Raw genomic sequence first — 22,514 nt, 5'->3', positions numbered from 1 at the left:
TATCAGACCTAACAGAAGTAACAGTAATCTCTTAAAATAATACTTGTTCCATATTAAAATTTTCTGGATTATCTCTCAGAAATGTCCTTGCTATTGGACTGTTTAAATCAGAACCTTTGCTTTTTTAAAATTTGTTTTTGTTGAACATATGTTCAGTACACACAGCATAGTGATTTGATACATGGACTTGTGGCACTGCTGTTACGACCATAGCGTCAGCTATACCTCAGTCACCTGTCACGGTTATCGTTTGTTTTTTGTGATGGGAGCCATGCAGTTCTCGTCTCTTAGCAGCTGTGGAGTTTATCATACAGTATCCTTGGCCACAGCCACTGTGTAGTGCATTCAGCCTTCAGGACAACTTTATCTCCGAGTTTCAAGTTTATCTTAAGCAAGACCATTGCCTTCGGTTGCTTCTCAAGTCTCGTCAGCCAGGATGGTCCCCCACCCTCCTCTGTAATGCCACCTGTGGGCCTTTTAAAGGAAGACACACTAGAACCCAGACCCATTTAATTTTTTCTTCTGAGGCGTCCGCTCAGGGTAGGAAATGCAGAAACTTAACAGATAAGAGAGGATGTGGGCCCCTCCGCACCCAGGGGAAACCACTGTGAGTTAGCCTCGGGTCTGTTTTTGCAAAAACGTGTTTAAAAATAACTGCAGCCTGTTGTTGCTCTCCGTGCAGGCCAGCGTCTCCCTGAAGCGCCTGAGGGTCTTCCTGTCCCACGAGGACCTGGACCCTGACAGCATCCAGCGCCGGCCCATCAAAGACGGTGCGTCCCGGGAGCGTGGACAACCTACAGGCCTTCCCAGGAGGGTGAACGTGCACCTCTCTTATCTGCCTTCTTGTGAGAGGCCCACCCCTCCCCGAGGGCCAGGTTCCAGGGCCCCAGCTTCCACTCCATTCTGGGCAAATCAGCAAACTGAGGAAGTTGGAGACTCAGCAGACGCCACCCCTGCAGCTGTGCTGCCTCAGGCGGGTCACTTCACTGCTCTGAGCCTCACTTTCCCCATCTGGGCAATGGAAAGGACAGTGCCTTTCTTTCTTTTGTGTTTGGTAGATTTGTTATTCTGTAGCTTATTGATTTATCCTTTCCCAATGGACCCTTGAGCAGGGATCTCCAGGCACTCAATAAGAAATATTCATAGCACTAGTGGTAGTAACTGCTTTCATTGCAATGGCACGCCTGCTAGGTGTGTCCTGTCCTAAGGACGTCACCATACTCACCCGTCCATTGCTCACTGCAGCTGTGGAAACCCTCCATCAGCAGACGAGGACGCTTGCCTGGGTAACTCACACACTAGTACGAAGTAGTCAGGATTCACATCCGCTGCCCGTCAGCATAATCTGTGTTCTCACCCATGGTTCCACATCTCCGCACTGAGATTTACTGAGCACCCGCTATGTGTCAGTCATTGTTCTAAGGACTGTCTGTGTTGCCTCATTTTTCTCCTCATGACAGCCCTGTGAGGTTGATCCCATTAACAATCTCAAGTTTACAGATGAGGAAAGTGAGGCACAGAGAAGTTAACTAACTTGCCTGTGCTTCTCCAGCTAGGAAATGGAGATTTCCTAGCACACGGGATTTGAACCCACAGAGTCTGGCTCCCAAGCCCAGTAGATGTGATCAGAGGGATGAACGTGTGTATGCATGTGAGCGGTACATCGCGTGTACACACGTGAGCAGTGTAGCAGGTATGTACATGTGAGCGGTGCAGCAGGCATTCAGATGTCCTCAGTGGCGTATGGAACACCCAGCACAGCACTTGACAAACAAAGATCATGGTAGTCGACCCCCCCATGTATGTGCGAGGCGGTCGGCATGGGGGGCCGCACCCCTCAGCCTCAGCACCACCAACATTCGGGTCAGGGTCGCTTTGCTGTGGGGATGTCCCGTGTGTTGTATTGAGTTGGCCAGAAAGTTCATTTGAGTTTTTCTGCATAATGTTACGAAAAACCCAGAGTTTTTGACCAGTGCTATAGGCTGCTTGAGCAGCACCCCTAGGTGCCAGTAACACCCATCCCAGGTTCGACAACTGAAAATGTCTCCAGACATTGTGTCCCTGGGGGATCAAAGTCACCCCTAGTTGAGAACCACCACTTCCTGGAACCTCCCTCCCGATTTCCCTGGCCTGTGGTTGTCCAGTTTCTGTTGTGTTGAGGATCGAGTTATTCCCTGCCCCCAACACACACACACACACACGTGTACACAGACATGTACACACAAACACGTTGCAGAATGATGCCATCTACTCCAGGGTTTGGGATCAACCAAAGAGGTTTCAAGCTCCCCAGATCAGCTCACAGCAAGAGTCACGTTGGAAAACCCCTGGGCCTGGGTCCAGGCCTCAGTTGAGGCCTTAGCCCCGATTCCCTGCCCTGAAGGCAGCCTCTCTTAGGTGCTCAGCCTTTGAGATGTTTATCCACACTCTCCAGGTGCCAGATGGGGGCCCCTAGGCAGCTCCTGGCCAAGTCTTATAGCCTCTAGCTTGACCGACTCTAGTGGCTTTTCTTAAATTCCTTAAATAGCACCTTCCAGCTTCCTCCTTGTTTGCTGTTGCAGGGGACAGATGGGAGCCAGGCAGGTTAAGTTTGGTTAACCAGTAACTTCCGCTCCTCACAGATTTTGTTGCTTTGGTGGGTGGGGCAATTTATTTATGCCTTTGACAACTTAGAAGCAACCCCCATCCCCCCATCCCCCCCCCCCCCCCCCACCATCTTCTCTTTAGATGGTTTCAAGTTGCCTCATCATTTAGGTCAGAAGTTGTTTGTGTAAGTGAGGGGCATGGAGTAAAAAGAGAATAAAAGGAGGGAATGTTGATGCAGGCAGAGGGCTAGAACACATAGGGCCGCCTTACGCAGACTTTGTCTGGCGTGCCTTCCCCTCCCCTGCCACGATTCCCCATTTCCTGTTGCATCCCCAAGTTTGCACAGTTTACAGAGATTGGTGTTGAGGGGAAGACTGACCTGCCCTGACGTGAGCGGTGTGGCTGGAGGAAGGGAGAGAGGGGATGCAGGGAGGTGAGTTAGGAGGCCTTCCCGGAATCCGGGAGTTTCAGGGTGAAGGACCCTACTTTGAACATTAGAGGAGGGGCCCTGGAGGTGTAATGAGGGCCAGCCTGAGCTGATCACGGGCGACTGCATGAGGGAGCTGTTGGCGCCCTGTGACCTTAGCTTCTGCTCACCCCGCCCCGCCCCTCCCCCAGAGCTGCCGGAAGCTCCCGGAATGAGTACGGGAGGCCCCGGGGGTCCCTGGCCTTCCCAGATTGTGCGGCCTCCTATCTTTTAAAGGCAGAGCCCTCTCGTGGTTTCAGCTCTCTGGGTGGAGGCCGCTTCCAGAGCTGCTGGTTGAAGTTCTTCAGAAACAGTGACTGATGTGACCAGATAATGCCTAGCATGGGTGTCCCGCCTCTGGAGTTGAACTGCCTGATACGGAAAAACAAAAAGTAAGAGCCTGCTGCTCCAGCGCAGGCCGCGGCTGCCCCTCCGCCTGACGTGTTATCTCTGGTGCCTTCCAGCTGGAGCCACGAACAGCATCACCGTGAAGAACGCCACATTCACGTGGGCCAGGAATGACCCCCCCACGCTGCATGGGTAAGGGGGACGTGGAGAGAGCCACGGGGCCCTGGGCAAACGCAGGTCTGAATTCCAGCGAGCTCCAGCTCTGTGACTGTGAATGGGTCACTTTGCCTCAATGAGTGTCAGTTCGGCTCATCCGGCAGGTCCCGTCGCACCTGCTTGGGCTTCGGGGAGGAGCAGATGACCGTGGGCCTGGCTCAGAGGGTTCCCTCAGACTGTGAGTGACTCGAACCTTGCCCAGATCGGCTTATGCAACAAAGAGAAACTTCTGGTTCTCGTAACTGCCAAGGTTCACTTTCAGGTTCGGTGTGATCCGGGGACTCAGACAGTGCCTCTCCTTCGTGTCTTTGTTCCCCAGCCATCTGTGCTGCTTCCTTCTCAGACGTCCTCTTCCCTCAAGATCCAAATGTCTCCCATCGACTCCAGATGTCCCCCCTATGTCATCAGGAGACCCACTTGCCTCTTATTGGCCCAGGTTGGGTCACGTACTTCTCCGTGAGCCAATCGCTGTGCCAGAAGAGACGGAGCACACTGATTGGCTGAGTGGGTCTGAAGTTGTGATGGTGGCAGGAAGGATTGGGTCTGCTGAAAACTTGTCCACTCACCTGTGATATCAGACTGGGTTGTTCTCCATCCTCTCTCTTAGCTGCCTGGTTCACCCTTTCCCACCATTTCTATGTCTGAGACACTGCCCACCTCAGTCCTTATTTTTCTAAGTCACAGCATCCTGGGAATTGACCTGCTTCCCTGGCTACTTGTCCAATGCCTCTGAGTTCTTTCCAACTGCAGGCCTTGCTCCGGGGATCTCAGACTTCTTAAGGAGTCCCCCATCACAGGGCCAGACAGGACATTTTTAGGGGCCAGATTTATATCCCTCCATGCCCCTAAATAATTGCCCCCTTACTGAGTAGCCAAATTACTGCTGTGTTTTATTTGAGGATGTGGGGAGGGGCAGATCAGACTTTCTGGAGAAACGAGTCTGTGTAACACTACCCTGGATGGGACTGCATGTTTAGGAAGTTCTTCCTTATGTCTAACTTAACTCATGTCAGCTTCAACTTTAGCTTTTCTCTTGTCCTCCTTCATAAGTGAGTAGTCTGTGTCTATGCCTCTGTCCCTCTGTCCTTCCAGCCTCAACGAACTTTTTGTTCCCGTCACCCTCTCTTGACCGACCCATTGAATATCCACCCTTCAACCCCCACCGACCCCAGATTTCTCCATCCAGACCTATAAAATTTTCCCGTCTTGCCTGGATGATCACAGGAGCTGTCTCACTGGGCTGACTGTTCTGTCCTGGCCTCTTCATCCATTTTCCTCCCAGCATAGAACAAAAGAACAATCAGTGTGACAAAAGAACAATCAGTGTGACCACGTAGCATGTATGGAAGAATTGAACAATGCGAGCAAAAGCCATCAGCCTTTCCAACCTTTCCACCAATATGTTGAAATCATAATAGCAGCTCTTGGAAAGTGCAGCCAATGCAGGTGAACCCGAGGAGGCCCTGGACATGCCTACCCTCCCCCAGCGGGTGGGATCCCCCATCTCCACTTTGCTGTCTGCTGTGGAGGGCCGGGCCTGGTCCTATAACGTGTGACAGCCCATCTTGTCTGCAGAGTGTTGAGCCTGTTGTGTTTGGTTGGCCAAAACGTGTATTCGGAGTTTTCTGTAGCAGTTTATGGAAAACCCTGAACAAACAGTTTGGCCAGCCCAATACTTCGATTAATGTTATATCCGCCAAAGGGCTGTGTCAGTAGAGACATGTTTCTGAAACTCTGATTCACATGTGTTAGGCCCTCCTGTCTGGCTTCCAGCTGGGAAGCATGTCCTCTGGGGCCCTCTCGAGTCTGGACGCCACCCACCCACCTCTTCAGGACTGCCCCCCCACTCCCTGCCTTATCTTGTGTCATTGACGTGTCTACCTGTGGTCACACCTGTGATTTCACACCCACGGGCCTTTCCTCAGGCTGTCCCCAGGTGTCTGGGTCATGCTCCCCCTTCCTCTAGCCTTGGTTTTGGGATGGCCTCTTTGTTGAGCTTCCCCGTTAGTTCAGTAGCAGAGAATCCACCTGCAATGCAGGAGGTACAGGAGATGGGTGTTCAGTCCCTGAGTCGGGAAGATCCCCTGGAGGTGGGCGTGGCAGCTCACTCCAGTATTCTTACCTGGAGAATCCAATGGACAGAGGAGCCTGGTGGGCTACAGTCCGTGGGTCACAAAAGGTTGTACATGACTAAGTGAGCACACACGCACCCTTCCTTGAGCACCTGCATCACGCCCCCAGGTGAAGGGAATCCCCCTCCACTCAAGCCCCCTTCTCCTGTCTCGGGGTCACTCAGGTCGCTCCTGCAGGGTCTTTCCTAAGATGCAGCTGTGTCAGGCCTGGCACAGAAGCCTCTGGGGCAGTTCCCTGAACTAATAAGCTCATTGTAGAAACAGTGGGAGTGATGTCCAGACCTCAAGACTCCGGACAACCCTGCCTTCCCTCTCTCCCAACTTGGGGCCCATCCAGCGTCGGGAAGCCGGGCTCCCCCATCTGAGCCCAGGGTGTGTCATGTCGTTTCAGCATCACCTTCTCTGTTCCGGAAGGTTCCCTGGTGGCCGTGGTGGGCCAGGTGGGCTGTGGGAAATCGTCTCTACTCTCAGCGCTCTTGGCCGAGATGGACAAGGTGGAGGGACACGTGACTGTCAAGGTAGGAAGCCTGGGTGGGGGCCAGGTAACTCACGGCCAAAGGGAAGGCCAAAGGGCAGTGCGGTGTTTCCTTTTATGACCTTTTATGACCTTGTTCAGCAGGTGGGGACTCCTTCGTTCTCTTCTTCTCTGCCCTCCCAGAAGGCAAGATTGTGGTGTCATTTAGCTCCTGCTGTGTCTCAGCACCTAGAATAGTGCCCAGGATGTAGTAGGCGCTGGATAAGTAGTTAGTAAACACACAAATGCCCCCTGGTCCACCCTCTGCCCTCGACTCCCTCCCCATCACCACCCTGCAGTATGCATCCCGGGGCCGCCTCAAGCATGGCTCTTTCGGGCTTGTTCTTTCTCTTTGTGGTTCTCCTTGTATCTCTTTTGGCAAATGTAACAACACTTAAAATTTTTTATTGATGTCATTGGAATATTTCCTTGGAGAATTCTTTTTAAGGGACTTATTTAAATTCTCAGTGTTTGTTGGATTCTTAATATGGGGCTAAAGGGAGACTGTTTTTACTGCTTTTAAATACACAGTGTTTTGAACTGAGTTGCAGTGTCTTGGGAGAGAGTTTAAGAGGCTGCCTTAGTGAACAGATGTGTAACATCAGAATCAGGAGCCTTGTTTGGCATTTAGCTCTGTCCCCCACCCCCAAGACCCTTCCCTGGGGTTGAGGATATTTTCTTCCAGAGTTTTATTGATACCAGCATTTCTTGGAGCATGATCTGCAGCAAATTCATCTTACTGTTCAGGGAATAAAGAGTCCTGGGCTCAAACAAGCTTGGGAAATAGTACAGATTCTGATTCCTTTCCTGTTGAGCATTTAAAGGCTCTGATAAGTCCTGCAGGGAGGGGGGGAAAAAAACCCACCTGTTTAACTTTGGTTAATCCTGCGTGTCCCAGACACATTTGCCTGTACCTCTTCATTGCCTAGACAGCAACTCCTTATGTCTTAAGATTACTGTCTCCTGGAGTCTACTTTTGGGGCATGCTGGTTTGTGCCATCATATGCCCTTGAGCCTAATGTGCGTTAGAGCAAAGTGTATGATAGTTGGGTCCAGACTAATGAGCGTTTCCCAGGTGGCGCTAGTGGTAAAGAACCTGTCTGCCAGTGCAGGAGACACAGGAGACAGAGGTTCAATCCCTGGGTCAGGAAGATCCCTTGGACCTATTGTTTTAAGAAATGATCTGTCATTACTTTCAAATACATGTTATAAAGTAAAGTTCATAAGCAGCATGAGCTAGGTTAATTGGAAGAAGACTCAGGATCATGGTGGGATCCACATTGCCTTCTGTTCGATTAACTGTGGGTTTCCACAATCACAGCCCTATTGACATTTCATGCCAGATAATTCTCTGCTGTGGAGGCTGTCCTGTGCACTGTGGGGTGTTCAGCAGCATCCCTGACCTCTGCCCATGAGATGCCAGAAGCAGCCACAAGTCATAGCAACCAAAAGTGTCTCTCGACATTGTCACATATGTCCCCTGGGGGGCAAAATTACCCCCAGTTGAGAACCACTGAATATATAGATGATGGACCAAAAAGTGAGGGTGTTTGAATATTTGGTTTGATGAGGTTGTAGATTTATTCGTGACTGGTTATTTTGCCTTGGTAAGGGAAGGGCTACCTACAATGTGGGTAGACCCCAGGTTCGATCCCTGGGTCAGGAAGATCCCCTGGAGAAGGGAATGACAACCCTCTCCAATATTCTTGCCTGGAAAATTCCATGGACAGAGGAGCCTGGCGGGCTACAGTCCATGGGGTCATAAAGAGTCGAACATAACCGAGCAACTAACTACAACAAGGAAAGTGCGGGAAATGTGTTTAAAATGTTTATTTTGTCTCAGTAGTTTAGTTGGTAGGGCTCATGCATACTGTGGGAATTACCTGTGGGTTCTGCAGTGAGGCTTTGTGACAGTCTGGCCACTTTAAGTTAGGATATTGACGTCAGCAGTTTGGTTATTTATCTGAGAGTGGAGATGAAGAGCTGGGCTCCCTGGGTTTCATTTCCAACCTCATCCTCCTAACATCCCTTTATTTAACAGTCTTTGAGGGCTCCCCTTTGCCCTTTTAGTGAAGCTCATACTTCTCATCCCAGAGAAGGGAACGGCAATCCACTCCAGTATTCTTGCCTGGAGAATTCCATGGGCAGAGGAGCCTTGTGGGCTGCAGTCCATGGGGTCGCAAAGAGTCAGACACTACTGAGCTACTGAACTGATCTGAACTGAACTGAGCAACTAACACACACACACACTCACACACACTCACACTCACACACTTGTCACTAGGACCACCAGCCTCGTGTGAATCCCCTCCCACCCCCCAGCTCCTTCCTGCCTGTCTTCCTCTCACATCATGGTCCCATCACACTGGCCTTCCTGTTGCTCAGACTTGCGAAGTTCCTCTTGATTTTGGACACACACAGCAGTCAGCGGCAGCTTGCAGCAAGTGGCAGTGAGCAGTAGCTGGCAGCCAGGTCTTAGTTTCCTGAACTGGGAGTCCTAACCCCGGACCACAGGAGCCAGCAGTTAGGGCCTGAGTCCCTAGCCCTAGCCCTTGCCCACTTGGTCAAGAACAAATTCAGGAGAGGAGGCAGAAGGTACGAGTAAAGTAAAAAGTTTGTTGAAAAGAAAAGTGCCTGCAAAAAGCTCCGTGGGCAAACTCAGAGAGTTGGTAGTTGCTTTTCGGAAGTTTAAATCCTTCATAAGGGGGCAGTTTTCCAGGTCTTTGTCTTCCCCTGAGGTGTGCACACCTTAGCCAAGATGGATCTCAAAGTGGAGGCTTCTGGGAGGAGTAAGACTCATTATCGTCTGACATTATTCTCTGACTTTTGACCCTAAGGAGCCTTTCCATGCTTGTGCAGTGTCTCCTTTGTTCCAGAAAAAGGAGGGGAGTGGAGATCCCTTAATCCTTTACCCAAACAGGATTTTGCCCTTCTTTGTCCTGACCATGACTATTCTCTTAAGGATATTTACAAGACAAAGACTGCCTATTTACCCTGTTTCTGTTGTTCCATTTTGGAGGGCAAATAGGCTGACTGTAAATGCCTTGACTGGAGCCCACCTCTCTTGTCTCAGGAAATGCAAAGAGGAGATGAGTTGTAAGCATCCAACCTGAAGCCCACTTCTTTGTCCCCCCATGAAACGCAGGCAGAGGTCACGTGTAAATGTCTAACCTGGAGCCTTTCTGTCCCCTGCCTCCCTCTCACGCAGTTCCTCAGACTGAAATGCTCTTTCCTCTTCTCTTTATCAGACCAACTTATTTTCACCTATCAGTCCTTGTTTAAATTATTTTTTTTCAGTTACTGAAATACATGAAACAAATGCCCTCCTCGTAGTCTTTGTTCTTATGCCATTCTGACACCTTGCATTATGTGGAAATATACAGCAACTTTAGAAACGGACAGTTTTTATACAGATATCTTTGCTTAAATTTCATCAAGGAAATCTCAAGGGCTCTTTTAATGTTGTCCCAAACTAAGTCTCCCTTTAAAAAAAAGTTTTTTTTTAATTGAACTATAGTTGATTTACAATGTTGTGTTAGTTTCTGGTGTACAGTGAAGTCATTCAGGTAAATGTATATACGTATTCTTTTTCAGATTCTTTTCCGGTATAGGTTAAGTCTTCCTTTTAAAGGACTTTTTGGAAAGTCTTATATTTTTCTCTCTCTTAGCCTGTGCCACAACAATAATCAAATAATTATTATTATTATTATTATTCAGGTACTTCCCTTTCTTGGGAACCAGGAGGTTTTGGTTGTTGTTTATTTTAAAATTTATTTTATTTTAAATATTTTATAAAATTTCTTAAGTTGAAATATAGATGATGTGGGGGCTTCCAGGTGGTGCTAGTGGTAAAGAACCTGCCTGTCAGTGCAGGAGACATAAGAGACGTGGGTTCGATCCCTGGGTTGGGAAGATCCCCTGGAAGAGGGCATGGCAACCCACTCCATTATTCTTGCCTGGAGAATCCCATGGAGAGAGGGGCCTGGTAGGCTACAGTCCATATGGTTGCAGAGTGTCAGATGTGACTGAGGCGACTTAGCACACAGATGATGTACAGCATTTTATAAGATTCAGGTGTGCAGTGTAGGGGAGCTAGGCGTTTTGTTTGCTACTAAATACATAACTAATCTCATTAACAAGGACTTCAGCTCTCAAACTCTCAGTATTGGAGCCAGTGACTGGCCTAGAATGGACTCTGATCCCAGCCCTGGTGTCTGTAGTCCTTTGGGACTTGTTTCCCTCTTGTTGAAACCATAGATGTGATGAAGGTATCTTGTGCAGTAAGGCCTTCCTGGACAGGGTGTAGGCCGGCTGCTCTCTTGATGACCAAGTCTGTCTGTCCTGCCACCTTCTTTGTTTGCCACCTAGGGCTCAGTGGCCTACGTCCCACAGCAGGCCTGGATTCAGAACATTTCTCTCCGAGAAAACATCCTTTTTGGACGCCAGCTACAGGAACGGTATTATAAGGCTGTGATAGAAGCCTGTGCCCTCCTCCCAGACCTGGAAATCCTGCCTAGTGGGGACCGGACAGAGATTGGTGAGAAGGTCAGTAGACTTCAGCATGGCCCCGTATCAGTCAGCTATTGCTGTGTAACAAACGAGCACAAAAAAAATCTCAGTCACTTATGATGTTAAACACTTATGGGTGGGTCAACCATGACTGGGTGACCCAGGCTGGGCTCAGCTGGGTGGCTCTGTTCCACATTGCAGGCCAGCTAAGCCCGGTTCCAGGCTGTGGCTGTGGCTCAGGTCTTCTCAGTGGCTTCTTACTAGGGCCTGGGTGAGGGGACAGCAGCTCCCCAGGGGGAAGCTTTTTCAATGGCAGCAGCAGAAGCCCAAGAGAACAAGAACAAGAACAACAAAATGTGATGTCTTTTAAAGCACACCATCCTTTCTACCCATAAAGCAAATCACTTGGTTGAACCCGAAGACAAAGAACCAGAGAGTGCATGTTACTTTTGCGGTCATATGACAGACAAGTCCCAAGACCATTGGCACTATACAGGGCATAGGGGTGTCAGTGATTCAAATGTCCACAGCCCTTTTCAAAACATTATCATTATGATAATGATACACATAATAATATAATAGCTAACACTTATGGAGTAATCGCTATGTGCCAGGCACAGTGCTAAACACTTTATACATATCTTGTCCTTACAGCAAGCCCAGGAGATGGGATTTACTGTTAATTCTGTGTAATGGTAGAGGAAAAGGAGGCACAGAAAGGCCAAATGACTTCCGGAGCCCCTTCCTATCTCAGGGCCTTTGCACATGCTTTCCTCTCTGCCTGGCTGGCTTGCTCAATTGCCCCCTGGTAGTTAAGTGGTGTGCACATGAGGAGTGCAAATGGTCTGGAGCCGACTAAAGAGCTTTCCCGTCCTTGTTTTTAGTTATTAATGCAAGCCAGTGGCTCCACCAACTTTCCTACTTTGTTAGCCATTTATTTGAGTGAAACCTGCAGTTCCTTGGAAAGAAAAACAAAATTATTAGAGCTTTTTGGGTTTTCAAGTGGCAAAGAATCCTGAGTGAGAACTTAATTTACAGGCATTGTGTGGAATCCAAGGGCTGGAATGTGGTGGGGCTCAGGAAGGGACTGATTCCTCCTCTGAATTTCGTCTCTGCTTTTCTGCGGAGCTTTGTCGTTTTTTTTCCAAAATGTATATATCTGCCACTTGGAGATTCCTCACTCTCCTTGTTTAGGCTCTAGTAATCAATGTGGGGGCTTCCCAGGTGGCACTTGTGGAGATGTAAGAGACGCTGATTCGATCCCTGGGTTGGGAAGACCCCCTAGAGGAGGGCATGGCAGCCCACTCCAGTATTCTTGCCTAGAGAATCCTATGGACAGAGGAGCCTGGTGGGCTACCATCCATAGGGCCGCAGAGTTGGACACGACCAAAGTGACTTCTCAGGTACACACGCACCTAGTTTTGGAGGAAGAGGATGTGATTGGCTTAGTTTGGGTCTGATGTCTGCCTGGGGCCAAAAAGCTGTGAACTAGAGGAACTCTCAAAATGAACCTGGCTACCAGGACCCTGTCTCAGAGCAGGGGGAGGGTAGGGTGGGCATCTCTTGGGACGGGAGCTGGGCGGTTAGCCTAGCAGGTGTCCACTCTGACTCCAGCCAGATATGCAAGTGATGCTGGCTTACCTGCTGCAGGAGGGCCCCGTGGACCTTGTGCCCTGGTTCAGATTAGCAAACATTGCCCTTCCTGCTGGCTGGCGGGGTGCAGGCTGGATTGCAGCACCCCTGGGGCACAGCCAGCCTTGACTGCATGGCTTCACCAGTGAGCGAAGCCTCAAGATCACGAGCCTTCCTGTAGCCAGCACTGTGTGGTGCCACCAGCCTCGCCTTCCTGACCGTGCCCTGCTCAGCAGCATCCGGCGGCTCGGGTTTTCTCTTGGCGGGTTTCACAGTTGAGGCTGAACCCGGAGCCAGGACTTGAACTCGCGTTGGCACAGGCGCGATCTTGCGCCGTTACCACTGCTCCTTCCGCGGGAGGCAGGCTCAGCCCTGCGGGGCCTCTGGCGAGGGGCGATGCATGGTGAGCTGGTGCACCCCTCTGCCTGTCTCGGCTTCCCAGGAGGCCCACCCTTCTGCCGTGTTTCTCCGCAGGGTGTGAACCTGTCCGGGGGCCAGAAGCAGCGCGTGAGCCTGGCGCGGGCCGTGTACTGCGACTCCGATGTCTACCTCCTCGACGATCCCCTCTCGGCCGTGGACGCCCACGTGGGCAAGCACATCTTTGAAAACGTGGTTGGCCCCAAGGGGCTTCTGAAGAACAAGGTACCTGCTGTGGGGGCGGCTTGGGATCCCCGCTCTTCGGTCAGGTCGTGGTGGGTCCCCTTTGGGACCCCTTCGCTTGATTGGACTGGAGATCATATTTTCGAATCCATCCCTTGGCGGCCTTCCGGGGACAGCCTTCTTGTTCTCATTGCCTCCGCTTGGCAGAAAGAAGCCTTTCTTTCTGCTTAAACAATAGGGGTGGTGTCGCCGAGGGAAGTACCCTCCCCCACACACCATCCCCTGTCCCAAGGAGCTGGCCCTCCTTTCCCTGCTGACGTGGCCGTGGGCTGAGGGACAGAGGTTTGAGCAGGAAAACGGCCACCAGACCTTAACATGACAGGAAAGGGTTCCTTTCCTCTTTTATTCTTTTTGAAATTTGTTTGTTTAGGGGAGTTACAGAGGCTCTTCTTCAGCCTCTCCCATTAAATAGTAAGACATGCCCATGGGAAAAAATGTAGCAAATTCAGAAAACCATGAAGGAGAAAAACAATTATGCATCGTCTCACCACTTAGAGATTTTTGTATTTCTTTCAAGTCTTTTTGCTGTGTATATAAGCTTTTTTTGTTTGTTATTTTTGGCTGCACTGGGTCTTCCTTGTTGCCCACAGACTGTCTTTAGTTGTTTGGGAGCACATGGAGCTGGCTGGCCACTGTCTGGTTTCCATGTGCACGCTTCTCATTGTGGAGGCTGCTCTTGTTGTGGAACACAGACTTTAGGGCACAAGGGCTTAGTTGCTCCTCACATGTGGGAACTTCCCAGACCAGGAATCAAACCTGTGTCCCCTGCACTGGTGGGTGGATTCTTAACCACTGGGCCACCAGGGAAGTTCTGTATAAGCTTTTTAATATGATTATCACATCATGCATATATATATATATGTATACATATAATAAACATGCTCCTTAATCTGTTGTAAGCATTCCATGCACCCCATAAGAATTCTGTTTAATTTTTAAATATTAAAAACTTGTTTTGGTTGTGAAAGAAATACATGCCTATAGTAACAAAACCAGACAGTATATGTAAAGTTAAAAAAAAAAAAAACCAATTCTCTCTCATCCTGCAGCCCTAGCTGCTCTTGAAAGCAGGGGCCAGTGAATCTAGCCCACTGCCTGTTTTGTAGGCAGCCCACCAGCCAAGAATGGTCTTTACATTTTTAAGTGGTTGGAAAAAAATCCTGAAGACAAATATTTTGTGACATAGGAAAATTGTATTAAAGTTACATATCCGCTTCCATAAATAAAGCTTTACTGGATCATGGCCAGCCCATCTGTTTATGTCTTGTGTATGAGCAGAGGGCCCATAAAGCTGAAAATGTTTACCATTAGGCTGTTTTAAGAAAAAGTTTGCCAACTTGTGTAAACGGTTTGATGCACATCCTCCCAGACTTTCAGTTAGATAAAATAGATACCCATGTACAAACGCTGTAGTCTTTTGGGGGTGGGGAAATGAAAAACTTAAGTCACAGCATGCACATTTTTTTGCAGGAGCGTCATTGTTTTATTCATCTACACATGGATGGTTCCTTCTCTGCGTCTCCTCCAGATTTTTGTTCAAAACCAACTTTCCTCATCACCCTTATTAAAATTGCAACCCCCCCACCCCCCATCTCGGTATCCTTTCCACTTTACTTCCACGTGCTCACAACACAGCACACAGCATTTTACTCATATCGGTCTGGACCCTAGAATCTGGAACAAGGATCATTGTTTCCCTCACTCCTGCCCGTGCCCCCGGCGCCCCCACCCCAGCTCCTGGCCTGCAGGTTGCAGTGCTTCTGTGTGCCTGCATCCCAGGCGCATGTACAGGTGTGTGGGGTGGGGGTGGGGTGAGAAATTCCCTCTTGCGCGCATGCGCTAATGTGGCTGTGTCTCTGCTCTCCCTGCAGACGCGGCTCCTGGTCACGCACGGCATCAGCTACTTGCCCCAGATGGATGTTATCATAGTCATGAGTGGTGGCAAGATCTCCGAGATGGGCTCCTACCAGGAGCTACTGGCTCGGGACGGTGCCTTCGCCGAGTTCCTGCGTACCTACGCCAGCGCCGAGCAGGAGCAGGGGCAGCCGGACGACAGTAGGACTGTGTGGGCCTTCGGTGCGGGTGGTGTCTGGTCGGCCCCAGGTCTCCCTCTGAAAGTTCTCACCAGCCGCCCTGGAAGCTCAGGAGGGCATCAGGTGGGGGGCTAGGCCAGGCCCTCTCAGGAACCATCTGGAAGGACTTTCAGTTGAGAGGGAGTCCCAGTACTTTAGACAGCTGGGTCAGCAGAACTGGACACAAGTCCCGGTACTTTAATACGATATATCTCTGGGCCTGTGGAGTTACCGTGGTTTCATGACAAAGATGGAGGTAGTGATAATTACAGTCCTCCTGGCTCCCAGGAGGCTGTGAGAAGCCAGTGGCACATTCACCTTGTTGTCGTTCAGTTGCTCAGTCACAGCCAACTCCTTGCAACCCCGTGAACTGCAGCATGCCAGGCTTCCCTGTCCCTTGCTGTCTCCCGGAGTTTGCTCACATTCATGCCCATTGAGGCAGTGACACGGGTCATGAGGCCAAACCTGGTGGCTGAGCCTGCAGGATGGAGGTTGGCAGGACCTTAGTTCCAGTCTCAGCTGCTGCTCTTTCCAGCTGTGTGACGTCTGGCCATTCCTGATGAAGCAGTGAAACAACAGACCCGACCTTCTGGCGCCTGAATGTGCTAGATTACTGGAGCCTTTGGCACAGTGCCAGTGACAGCTGCTGCTGTTACTTTTCTTGGGAAGAGTGCCCCCTTTTACCCTATGCATGTGGCATCTGCCAGGTTCAGGTAGACCTGCCCACTTCTCAACCACCACACCTGCTCTGTCCTCACAAGAGCATGCTCTGAATTCTGGGCTGGGGCCTTACCCTGCCTTTATTTGAAGCAAACAGGGTGAGGCGTCTAAGAATCCTGTTCTCTCTTATTATGTGTATGCGTGTTAACTGGGTCGTACCTGACTTTGCAGTCTCATGGACTGTAGCCCACCAGGCTCCTCTATCCATGGGATCCTCCAGGCAAGAATACTGGAGTGGGTTGCCATTTCCTACTCCAGGGAATCTTCCCTACCCAGGGATTGAATCCGGGTCTCCTGCATTGCAGGCAGTTTCTTTACTGATTGAGCCAGCAGGGAAGCCCCGTTCTCTCCTTTAGTTGGTTTGAAATTCAGGGAATTGGTTGGCCTGCAGGTTGCCCTATATTTATGTCAGATGGGCATCTGGAACGGATCCTCCGCTGGTTGCTCCCCACCCCCTCCAGGAGCCTTGACCTGCCTTACACAGAGAGGAAAGAAGTCATCTGATGCCTTTTCTACTTTGGTTTCAGCTGTTGCTAATAAGAGTGGAACTAAAGCGAGATGGCCTGTCCTGCTGTGATCTCCCTCTTCCAGGAACTAATTACAGACTCCCTGGGCCCCTGGGGTGTGTTTGTTACATGCTCAGTCCCCAGGCAGGTCTCAGATAGGCTGTCTCCCAACCCCCCACCCCCCGGTTGGGGCTGCAGGACTGTCCTGTTGCACAACTCCCGTGGGCAGAGTTGTCATCGGGGTGTCTGTGATGTGAGGATACATGTCAGTGAGTGATTGTTGACTGCTGACCAGGGCTTCTGTCCCCGACAGGGGTCATCACGTTGGCTCACTCACTCCTCCTCACAGCTTCTCATGGGAGGGAAGATGGTGGTGCCCAGTCCACCGGGGAGGAAAGTGAGGCTCGTCCCGGGATTCCCTGGCGCTCCAGTGGTTAGTACTCTATACTTCCACTGCAGGGGCTCAGGTTCAGTCCCTGATTGGGAAACTAAGACCCCACTTGCCAAGTGGTGTGGCTAAAAGATTAAAAACAAAAACAAAAACGGGGTCTTGTCCCTCGTGTGCCAGGGGCAGGTGGGTCCCTGTCTCTGTGAATGCGGCTGAGCACTAAGAAAGCTATTTACCATTCACTGATTGGTGTTCACTGAGCACTCAGCCATGTGTTAAGCTCTGCTTCGTTCTCCTAGGGCTACTGTAACGAGAGTCCCGCTAGCTTAAACGATGGGAGTGGGTGGTCTCACGGTTCTGGAGGCTGGACGTCTGAGGTCAAGGTGGCGGCCTTCTCCTGAGGGCCGTGAGGGTGCCATGCCTGTCCGCCAGCATCTCGTGGTTTGCTGGCGCTCTGTGGTATTCCTTGGCCTGCAGGAGCATCTTGTGTGTGTGTCTGTCTCCAGATCTCCCCTTCTTACGAGGCACCAATTATATAGGATTAGGGTCCATCCTCAGGAGCCCACGTGAACAGTTAACACCAGAGACCATGGCTCCTCATGCAGTTACATTCCTAGGTACTGGAGGTCAGAACTTCAACGTATGAATTTAGTTGGTGGGGGATGTAGTTTGGCCCTTAAACTATAAGCGTTCTAGATTTGGGGGAGACAGAAGTGAGCAAGATCCAGGCAAGTCCTGCCCTCACAGAGCTCAGGGTCTAGTGGGAGAGAAAGGCAGTCAGCAGTCAGCCAATGGAAATGGTTCTGTGCAGCATTAAGTGCTGTGAAGGAGAGCATGTCGGGCAATGGGCTGAAGAGTTTGGGGGTTCAGGCACCTCAGGCAGCGTGGTTAGGGTTCCCTCTGGGGAGCAGTGTTCTGACCCAAGTAACAGCAGAGGCCTCAGCCCTTGCATGAGCTCAGTCTGTTCAAGGAACAGGAAAGAGGCCAGTGTGGCCACACCATGGTGGGCAAGGGCTGAGGGTGGGAGATGAGGCTGGCGAGGGGGTTACCCATCCGGGTCTTTCAGCGTGAGGAGTTTGGGGTTTGTTCTCATTGCAGCTGGGGAGCTGATGAATGTCAGAGACGGGAGGGCCCACAGCCAGAATGCTCAGCTTCATTCCTCTGCGTGAGAGTTTGCTGGAGTCCTCCTGGTTTGGGGTTTTTCTTTTTCTTTTTTTTTTTTAATGTGAGCCATTTTTCTAAAGTCTTTATTGAATTTGTTACAGTGTTACTTCTGTTTCCTGTTTTGGTTTTTTGGCCCTAAGGCATGTAGGTTCTTACCCAAGCAGGGATAGAACCTGTACCCCTAGCATTAAAAGGCAAAGTGTTAACCACTGGACTGCCAGGGAAGTCCCCCTAGTGGTTTTTAATAAGTCCTTTATTGAGATACAATTCACACATCATGTGATTCAGTGAGTTTTAGAAATACTCCAGTATTTTATTTGTGCAGCCATCACCAAGATGAGTTTCAGAACAGTCTCACCCCCTCGAGGAAACCTCACATCCTTTGGCAGTCACTCCCCATTTCCTCCCTGCCCTCTAAGTCCTAGGCAACCACTTAATCTGCTTTTTTTCCGTCTGATTTTTGAGTTGTAATTTCTTCTGATTTGTAATTTACAAAGAACTCTGTGTAAATCTGAGGCATGGGATTTGACTTAGTACATCCTGAAATAGGACCACAAGAAGTTTAGTGTACATCCATCATTTCATATAGTTGCAAAAGTAAAGAAACAGAAAAAGAATATTTTTGCCTGTGATGAGAACTCTTAGTAATTACTAAGCAGTTTTAATTATATTAATCATGTACATTATATTTCTAGCACTTATTTTATAACTGGCAGTTAGTGCCTCTTGACTACTTTCATCCAATTCTTGCTCCCCCCACCATCTCTGGTGACTACAAATCTGATCTTTGTTTCTATTTTGCTTTTAAAGCATAACTTACCTACAACACTGTGTTAGTTGCCAGTGGTATTTCTATTTGTCACAGTGGTCACCACACAAATCTACCTTCTCTATAGGTTTGTCTTACTCTGAACATTTCTGTACGAACAGAATTCTTTTGTGACTGGCTTCTCTCACTTAGCATGACATTTCCAAGGTCCGTCTGTGGAAGCTTGCATCAGAACTTCATTTCTTCTGATTGTTGAATCATATTCCATTGTGTAGACACACCACATTTTATTTATCCATTCAACAGCTCATGAGCATTTGAGCTGTTTCCCGTTTTGGACTATTATGAATAGTGCTGCTGCAAACCCTAGAGGTTTCAAAAGAAAAGTATTTACTTTTGCCAGTGTGAGATAGCCAACTCTCCCTTTTAGCATTTAAATGCCCGATCAAATGAGTTTCTACATGTCTATGCTCCTGTGGTCGGAAAGTTCTGCTGTAAGTCTAACCAGCTCTCCTCTTGCTACAGAGTCTCCTTTCTCAGATTGTCTCTTAGCCCAAGTCAAGCCAAAGTCACACAAAGCGTGGTAGCAATTTTGAAATAACATATTTCCCGCATCTGCTTGGTGGGCGGCTGCTGCTGCTGCTACTTCTAAGTTGCTTCAGTCATGTCCAACTCTGTGCGACCCCATAGATGGCAGCCCACCAGGCTCCACCATCCCTGGGATTCTCTAGGCAAGGACACTGGAGTGGGTTGCCATTTCCTTCATTTAGGCAAAAATAACCCTCTGTGGATTTATCTCAGTTTTTTTTCCCCAGAATGAATTCTCTCTCTTCTCCCCATTCTTTCCAGGTGAGCAAGGACAGTCCTTACACCCTATTGGCCACAGAAGGGATTTTTTTTTTGCCCTTCTCTTTGTCCCCAGCCACACGCATATCCAACGCAGATTATGCAGAACATGGGATGCTGCCAATTAAAAAATTTTTTGTGTGTGCACGTCAGCACTTAATTTTGGTGGTAAAAATACCATCCAGTGCCCTTGCACCGCTGTGGGGTCATTTCTCCAATTTAGCCACTCAGCCCCCTGCTAGGCAGGTCACAGAGGTCCTCTGACTGTGGGTCTAAAATCAAATTTGCTGTCTCCCCCCACCCTCCGGTCTTTTCACCTCTCTGGAGGGACCCTGACGATAAGGCTTGGCGTCAGGGACCAATCTTGCTCAGCTGTGGCCAGTGCCAGTGACCTTGGATTTGTCTGAAACACATTTTTGGCTCCTCCTAAAGGGAAATTTTTGTTTCCGTGTTGGATTAATCACGTCTTTTGTAGAACACCCAGGCTGGAGGGCGAGTGTTTGGTTTGGTGGAATTCTGTCTCTCTCAGATGGAGAACGGGAGCTAGGCTTGGGATGGGAGGCATCAGGAGCCGGGGGGGTGCTACTGACTCCCTCCCTGGGAATATGCCTTATCCTGTTTCTAGGAGACTTTTTGTTTGTTGGCAAAGAGATTGACAAAGTGGTTCATTAACCTTTGTACCTGGAAGGTATAGAACATGTTTATTTACTCTGGTGACTTTATTAGGAACCTAAAACCTAGAATGGCAGTTTGCAAACAACATTTGTGCCTCCCGGGGACACTTGGCAATGTCTGCAGGTGTGTTTGGTTGTCATAATGAGGGAGAGGGGGCATCCCTGGCATCTTATCAGGAGAGACTAAGGATGCTGCTAAACACTCTGCCATGCACGCGGCAGCCCCCTCCCGCCTGCCCCACGCCACCCCCCAGAAGCAGAGAATCACCCCCCGACGATGTCAGTGGTGCTGAGGGTGTGGAAGCCACTCTGCTTTGACTTCTCTCTGCCCAGGCTCTTCCCTTATCTTGGGAGAAAGACCTTGACTCCAGCAACGTGACCGGTTTTCGAAACCTTATTCCAGTCTTATTTTCTCAACCTTGTCACTCAGTCTTATTCCCCTCTTTTCCAGATTTTTGCTGAACTTTTTTTTAATCTGATTATAAAATCAATATGTGCCTCTTGTAGACCATGGCAAATGGTAGAACAGCTCCAAGAACCAGCAAAAAGAACGTCCTTCAGCTCTCCCACCGCCCCAAGGGGAGCTGCCCTGGCATTTGGCCTGTTTCCCACCTGTCTTTTTCGTTTAGGACCTTTTTCCTAGGGTGCATTTTTGTCGCCAGTTTTTCTGTCCCTCTTTTTCGTTTCTTTGCTTAACACTAGGTCCCAGGTGCCTCCCCTTGCTGCAAAAAGTCAGTCGTAAGCACAGAACAGCAGCTGGAGAGCCCGTCAGATAGATGGCACATTCCTCCCCTCTATCCTCAGTGTCCGTGTTTCTTCCCCTTTTGAGTCTGAAGAACTTGCAGGGCTGAGGCGGGAGGCTCGGGCCGGGTGATGTAGCCAGTCGATTCCGTTTTTGGTCAAAAACCCGGCATTGACTGTAAAGCAGTGACTTGAATTCTTCCCTCAAGGGGGAAGCTTGCCTGCTGGCTCTTGCCCAGGCAGAGTTCCAGAACCTTCTTGAGAATAAACAGCCTGCGAGGTGCCAGCCTTGAGGATGAGCGGCTGGCTGAACACTCGGCCCAGGCAGCGTTTATGTGATTCAAGGGCCGGGAGATGCCTGGTTACCAGCATCACAGCCCCGTCCCCGGGTGCTCGGAAGCCCTCCAGGGAGAGCCATTGGGTTATAAATCTTATGTCTTTGCTTCTGAATTATTTTAAATGATCCTCCCTCTCCCAACTCCCCTACCCCCGCATCATTCATATTTCCTCCTTACCTGGCTTTCTGTTTCTCTGTAGCGTTTAACACTGCCTCACGGTAAATTCTGAATCTGCTACTTTATGCTCTCTTTCTCTCCCTTGGGATCCAAGCTCTGTGAGGGCTTTTGGTCACCTCTGTGTCCCCAAGACTGAGAACAGTGCCTGGTGCATCATAGATACTCAGGGAATGTGTTAAATAAGTGAATGAATGAGTTACGTCTTTATCGTTTAAGGCATGTCCTGCGTAATGGTCGGACAGTAACACAGCTGTGTATATACCCCAGATTAGGAACAACTGTGAGCCGATTTTACACATTTCTCTCAGGGCTGGTTTAGAAACCAGCTTTGTGGATATGGGCTACGACATGGCATCACTGTGTCTGATATGGTGCCTCTTCCGGCATTGGAAGGTCATCTCTGCTTGTTCATGTGGCCGTTCATTTGTTAATTTGTCCATCTGCTTCTCTGCTGTGTGCCACGGGGACATCTGGTACTTGAGCTACCATGTGGAATGGTGCCCTGTGGATTGTGCAGTGCACATCCTGTGCAACCCCACATGGCCATCAGATGCACAAAGTGCTGGGAATAGAGTGGTAGATAAGACCTCGGAACGCTCTCTTGAGAGCTCACAGTCTGATGGGGGAGACAAATGCTAAATAATCAAGGACATCACCGTACTAAACATGTGAGGGAGGCGAGCCTGGGGAGTTGGAAGGACCCTGAGATGGGTCCCTGTCCTAGCCTGGGAAGGTCCAAGATGATATCTGAGCCGAGTCACCACCCCTCCCCCCTCCTCTCCACGTGGAACTGGCTCAGAGCAAGGTGTTCGTGCCCTTGAAGAAGCAAGGACTGTGGCCTGGCTAGGGGCCTGTGCCACCTTCTGGCTGGCACGCCTGCCCTTCACACTGTAATACTTTCTCTCTCTCTCCCTCTGCTGCCTGGAAAACAGGCATGAAGACAGAAGGTCAGTCTGCATTTTTCTAGCTTTCCTTATGTTTGAACACTTCGAGCTTTTAGAGAAGGGAGTAGGCCCCAGGCAGTAGTGTTCTTGTCAGGGATACACCCAGATCACG

General features: G+C 49.8%; 1 protein-coding gene across 4 annotated transcripts in view; it reads left to right on the top strand.

The window, feature by feature from the left end:
• Window positions 1-22,514, top strand: part of ABCC1 (ATP binding cassette subfamily C member 1) — a 155,198-nt gene that overhangs the window by 105,525 nt on the left and 27,159 nt on the right. For 2 of the 4 annotated variants that reach the window (XM_052652082.1, XM_052652080.1), the window contains exons 14-19: window positions 683-770; window positions 3,517-3,592; window positions 6,140-6,266; window positions 10,631-10,807; window positions 12,878-13,045; window positions 14,935-15,118. In XM_052652082.1, coding sequence (XP_052508042.1) covers window positions 683-770; window positions 3,517-3,592; window positions 6,140-6,266; window positions 10,631-10,807; window positions 12,878-13,045; window positions 14,935-15,118 — 820 coding nt within the window. Of the gene's footprint in view, window positions 1-682; window positions 771-3,516; window positions 3,593-6,139; window positions 6,267-10,630; window positions 10,808-12,877; window positions 13,046-14,934; window positions 15,140-22,514 lie in introns of all 4 variants that reach the window. The other 2 variants (XM_052652081.1, XM_052652079.1) reach the window with 1 other exon arrangement.

This window comes from Budorcas taxicolor, chromosome 2 (genome assembly GCF_023091745.1).
Source record: "Budorcas taxicolor isolate Tak-1 chromosome 2, Takin1.1, whole genome shotgun sequence".
NCBI lineage: Eukaryota > Metazoa > Chordata > Mammalia > Artiodactyla > Bovidae > Budorcas > Budorcas taxicolor.
Note: the sequence above shows the minus strand (reverse complement) of the source record. Positions and strands in the feature narration are given on the sequence as shown.